The sequence below is a fragment of the Toxotes jaculatrix genome, chromosome 11, assembly GCF_017976425.1.
Source record: "Toxotes jaculatrix isolate fToxJac2 chromosome 11, fToxJac2.pri, whole genome shotgun sequence".
In the NCBI taxonomy this organism is placed as follows: domain Eukaryota; kingdom Metazoa; phylum Chordata; class Actinopteri; family Toxotidae; genus Toxotes; species Toxotes jaculatrix.
Genome location: NC_054404.1, coordinates 2997128 through 3003047, shown reverse-complemented (window position 1 = coordinate 3003047; position 5920 = coordinate 2997128). Strand labels below are relative to the sequence as shown.

At 41.6% G+C, this 5920-nt stretch overlaps 1 protein-coding gene across 1 annotated transcript; it reads right to left on the bottom strand.

Annotated features, from left to right (window-relative positions):
* zc3h15 (zinc finger CCCH-type containing 15) lies at positions 1 to 5678 on the bottom strand. Its single transcript, XM_041050431.1, has 11 exons — positions 5473 to 5678; positions 4403 to 4504; positions 3955 to 4066; positions 3628 to 3780; positions 3319 to 3410; positions 2430 to 2612; positions 1846 to 1926; positions 1553 to 1618; positions 1278 to 1388; positions 568 to 703; positions 1 to 332 (listed from the first exon to the last, which is right to left on the bottom strand). The coding sequence occupies exons 1-11, from the start codon at positions 5545 to 5547 to the stop codon at positions 145 to 147; spliced, it is 1299 nt and encodes a 432-aa protein (XP_040906365.1). The 5' UTR covers positions 5548 to 5678; the 3' UTR covers positions 1 to 144.
* Positions 5679 to 5920: the final 242 nt, after the last annotated feature.

Sequence of the window (5920 nt, the reverse complement as noted above, 5' to 3'; positions counted from 1 at the left end):
TCATGATATAGTCAGGCTTTATTACTGGAGTCTCTGAAATTTAAAATCATTCAAACATCTGGTCTCTTTGTTGTTTAGCTCCATGCATCCACCAGTCCGTCCCTTTGTCACTTAGTCCATCCTAACCACCTCGCGCGCTCCCTCTCAATCTTCCAGCGCCAGTGTGTTGAGTTCCTCGTCGAGTTCCTCCAGATCTTCACCTGTGAACAGGTTCTCATCCACCGGTACCTCCTCTTCCTCTTCATCCTCCCCTCCTCCGCTCTCCCCTCCTCCCTCTGCTCCCGAGAGCCCGTTGGCCTCAGCGCCACCGCAAGCTCCGTTCAGCTGCTCCTCTGTAGATGGGAGGAGGAGAAAAGAAGAAAAGACTAAATTTTTAAATCATGTTTTGTTTATGTTAATTTGTGTATCAGAAGTACTGACTTTAAGTAAGATTAAAGTCATCACATTATGATTTGAACAGAATCTGTTCACATACAGTTGTTGCCATGTCAGTGCTGGTCCAACTGACCAGCACTGACATGGCAACCCGGCAGAAATCACATTTTCTGATCAGTGAGTTTTTCTTACCATTGCCTTCTTCTGTTGGTTGACTCTTACTCCTGGAGGTGAAACGGTCCATGGATGCTACGGTAATGCCTGTGTTGTCAACCTCTTGTGGAACAAAACGAGATAAGTCTATGTCCTGGATCTCTGTGGTATCAGTCTGAAATAGAGAGATTTAAACTTGTCATTGATTAATTTATAGCCTGAACATACTATGGAGTAAATAAGTGTTCACCAGGTGCAAGTAATTAACAGGAAAATCATTTGCTGCGTCAAAAGGCAGGCAACTGTCATCTTCACTTCCGCTAAAGTCAACATAGGGTGCTCTTTATGGTCCACTCCAGCAGCATGTGGATATTTCTCTGGTGGTAACTTTTGTTTAGAGGATGGAGAAATTCATTTGAATGATTTCAACAATCCCCTCCTCTGTTTTTGTGCCACAGCAGGAACTTCTGTTGCCTCCGTTCACCATGTTCTAAATATTGAAATACTTCTGGCCTCATATTTAAATATTTTTTTAGGGTAACACCGACCTCACAGAGTAACCAAAATAACTCACTCAAACTGGGAAACACTGACAGACTGAGTGCTGACAACACTGTTACACTATTTATATTTTGCTCCAACCATGCAAAGTATGTTAGTCAACTGCAGGAAGTTATCATCTGCTGAGAAGGCCGAGGGCAGGCTGAGTGAGTCAGGCCCACAAATAGATGAGAAAACTTCATAATTACCTCGTTCACCCCATCTTCACTTTCATCGTCAGTATATTGAGTGTCATCGGCTTCAGCATCGTCATCGTCCACCAGCTCTGGACGGAACTCGAACACCTCACGGCCGCTCACCTACACATACAGATATTTGATTAAAACCTGCATTACTGCGAAACATCTGCTTCAGCATCACTGTCAGTAACACGAGACAAAACGTGCGCTGATAGAGTCGCCACAGAAATCTCCATAGACACAAACAGTTATTCAGAATCCACACCAGCTGGAGCCAGACTTACCACTAGTGATTTTCCAGCCTTAAAGTCAGCCTTCTTCTTCTCCATCTCCTCCCTCGCTTTGTCCACCTGTTAATCAACAACAGCCAGTTCTGTTTTTTGTATTTCACCTACATGTATATCCACATAAGATTTTTAAGTTTTATGGTTTAGTCATGGGATGAAATCTTCACTGTCCTGAATCATCAGAAGAGATCACTTCCACAGGGAAATGTAAGGAGCTTTAAATTAATCATCCATGGTGCTGCAAAGACAAACCTGTTTAATGTTAAATAAATGTTTAAACATGTTCCAACCTTCTCCTGCCTTTTCCTCTTCTTCCAAGCCAGGAAAGTCTCCAGGGTGATCCGAGTCACGTTGGGACCCAGAGCTGAACGCTGCAGGGGGACAGGCAGACAGACATCAGGAAGTGGACAGTAAAGAGAACTTCCAGGGTAAAATCAGTCACACAGAATAGTTAGACAGCGTTTGACAGCCCACGATGGTTGGGTTTGACAGACCAATAATCTTTTTTGGGTTTCCAGTCTGTACACATGTATTTATACAACAGGTACAGTTTATACAACTAATCTAAGTCTCTCTGTGTGGTCCTTCTCCCTCAAATTATTAAGCCCATCTCAAATTTATTTTACTGTAGTTTATTTTAATGTGTATGTGTAAGCAGCCGTGCTGTGAGACACACGTGCAAAGCTCCTGTTATGGAATGATTATAGTTTGCACATCAATACTGTGCTTAAGGTATCATCACATACATTCCTTCAGCCCATCTCTTCTAAGCCCTGTATGTTGCTCTTATTCAACCAGAGCCTCCAAATACAAATCAGAGCTGGACTTCAGCTCTGAGTCTAACAGTTTTCTGCATCCCTCCATCCATCCTTACCTCATTTTCTATCAGTTCCTCCAACGAAATTTCCTCCTCTTTCTCCTCCTTCTTCTTGTCTTTTTTCAGTACAAAGCCGGGCGGCAGGGCGTGCCGGTACATGCAGCTATCGCCCCCCGCTGGACACACCCAGAACCAGCCATACTTATTATTCTCTATGGCCTCCAAGAAGTACTTACACACCTGAAGATAACACAGCAGAGTAGATAATGTTACATAGAGTGCAAAGGGAAAACAGACAGCATCTTGAGTTGTTACTGAAGTTACTTAAGTTCAGGTGAATGTGAAGTGGGTCTGCATGATTGAGGACAAACAGCCATGAGATCACTGATCTATTGAATCAGTCACTGACGGGAATTCCTTGCATTTCTTTGCTGTTTTAAATCGCTATGAACAGTGTTTTTTCCTGATTCAGCAAAGAGGCTTAGCTGCTGCCCAAGCAACTAACAGCTAAGCTTTAATTCATGACCAACTCAAGGAATACATCAGGAATCAGAGGATGATATAATTCCGATTAAATCACAGTACATCCACTGTTGCCTGAGTTAGTCCTTGTTTTTACCTTCAGAATTGGTTTTCCCTTCCTCAGCCTTGTCTCCATCCATTTCATCACCTCCAAATGTCCTGAACTCCCTGTCTTGTCTCTAATCATTAGTCTTTATGTCTACATGTCAGGAACAGGGCTGTTTTAATTTCTCTGCATCCAGGTCTTTTCACTCCTCATCAGGCTAAAACGTTTACATCTGCCATGTCAGTTTGGGCTACAGCGGTTAAAACAAACGGTCCTTTTGAGCACTTGACAAAAATGCTGTTTCCCTCCATATATCCACTTCTTTATCTTACCCTGTCTTTCGTCATTGTTCGTTATCCATCATCTGGACAGACTTACAATTTGTGTTTTGGCTTTCTTCTTCTCAGCTTCTCCGTGTTTTTTGTTGACCACCTCCTCCAGCTTCTTCTCGTCCCAGTTCTCCATCGTGTCTAAACAGAACACGACAGGCCTCATATTAAACACAATCCATAGGTGAGTTTAATTAATTAATTAAAACTCAGTGTTTCCCAGTACAGGTGTTAAAAATTATCTGCCTTGTTTCTTGTATAACTAAAGCTTGATAAAACAAATTTGTTTAATTAGAAATACAGAGAAAAAAAGAAACTGAGCGAATATACAACATATATATAAGTCAAATACACTAACCTTTCTCCAGGTCTTCGTCTCTTTCATCCACATAGACGCTTCTCTTCTCACATTTCCTCTCCATTGATAAATCATGGCTGAACTTGCACTTGTCACCTTTAGTACACTGGCCCTGCTTGAAGAACGCACACAGCACTGACTTTGGGTCGACACCTGCAGAAAAAAGAGAAGAGATTAATAATCTTTTCTAATAGAGTGGTCACATTCATCTAACACGCACAAAAACAATCAGCAAATATAATGGCAGTTTTACATGATGAACAACCGACTGTAAGATTAGCTAAGTTCAAACTGATTAATGTTCTGTACAAACTGCATTTTTGTTACCTTTGCTGACTTTCTGGGCAGCAACTACAGGTTTAAACAGCTCATTGAGCTCGTCCAACTCTTTCTTCTTATCAGCTTTCTTCGTGGTCTTATCTGCCTCAGCCTGGGCCATCTACACACAGAAACACACACATGATGAATATATTGAAAGATTCTCTGATCCAATCAAATTAGCTCACAAAGATTTGAATGAGTGGTAAGATGTAGTACACAGAGCAGTATATCCACCACACAGCCAGGCGAACCAAAAACTTTTTCTTGTTCTCCACTCTCTTACAAACGAAGACCGTTTAACAGCTGGTATTTTAAATTATTTGGTAGAAAGACCAGAGAGGACAGTACAGTGTGAAATAGTGAGGCAGAGAGACGACTGTGTGTGATTAGGGGACAGGTCAAGTAAGAGACAGTCAGAGGTATGAAGAGCTGGAGAAAGGAATTGCCTCATAACCTGTCGTGCACTTTGTTGTCCATATTTCACTTGTTGAGTAACGTTCTTGATGTACTTCTGCTGTTTGGCCCCTTTCTTGTTCTTCAAGCCAAATGTCTTGTCCTAGAAAAGTACAGAAACAGGTCAATTAATTATTAGTTTCATAATTGACACTTGATGACTTAAATCGACTTATCTGTAGCACTCATTGGTTCCTACTGAAGATGTATACATATATATCTTAATTACAAAAAAAGGCTCATGAATTTCCTGTAATTGCTGAGACTGGAGACAGTATAGATCAACAGAAGAATGAGATGGATCACACCTTGGATAAAGAGACAATACAGTTCTTTTCATGGTATTTACAGGCAATCATCTCTGTTTAAATCCAAAGACGGCATATAAAGAGTCATCACACTAGTGGCTTTATGATTTATATCACCAAAAGTCAAACTCTTCAGATTCACTAATAAGTTCCAGTACAATCTGTGCCTGAGCGACGCTGACAAGCCGGTATGGTCACACTGACATAGGGATGTGTTTTACGATTAACTTTTTCGAGGGCGACCACCGATACTAACAAATATCTCATTTTCTCACGTTTAGACACTATAAAAGAGAAAAAACACCTGTTTCAACTCGGTGTCGAAACAAGCTTAAATATGTTCCCTGACCTGTCCTACGGCCCGATCAGAAACAGGCCCACCTAGAACAAAGCAACCTATCTAATCACGTAAAGCATCATGTCAAGGCTTCTAATTTTATCTGCTGACTGTAGGAACATATATCAACCTTATTACTGAACAGTTTCCGAGGCGGCACGGCCCTGTTAGCAAGCTTGGCCTGCTGACAGCTGGCTAGCTCACTTCATACTGAGTTATAGGGATTAGCGATTTTGTGAGGAGGCAACTAAATTCATCCTAACGAGTACAGAACAATTAGGTAACATCGACAACTGCCCAGAGGCCAGTGTAACTTTAACAATCACTTGTCAGTACTTGATAGCTTCGGTTAGCACTGAGCGAGTGCGGTACGCTAGCTGGTCAGCTAACGCTAAACACCGACATGCTAACTCGTGTAATTTTTACCTCAATTATCTTTTCCTTTTTCTTCTCTTGGGTTTTTTTATTTCCCGCGGCCTGGGCGGGTTTCTTCGGAGGCATGCTGGCTCAGATTTAGCTGTGTACAAAACGCGCGTAGTTAGCTGTTTAATATTTATTTTGATGTGGTGTTTCAGTTGGGACGTCGGCTCCACATCACCCAGTTGTTGCTAGCACGGCACCGCAACGGCGCCCGTACGCCACATGTGAGTTGTTGATGTTCGATGACGCCATCACGCATCCCGGTAAGCATGACGGGTACTGTAGTTTTTCAGCAAAGTTACAACGTCCTTTACATGGTTTTCAGAATGATTGCAATATTAGGAACTCTAAATTAGGTGGTAAATTTAGATATTTAATATTAAATAAAGTAAAAGTAAAATACCTCAAATATAAGAGAAAGAATAATAGAACAAACTATAAAAACAACAGTGGC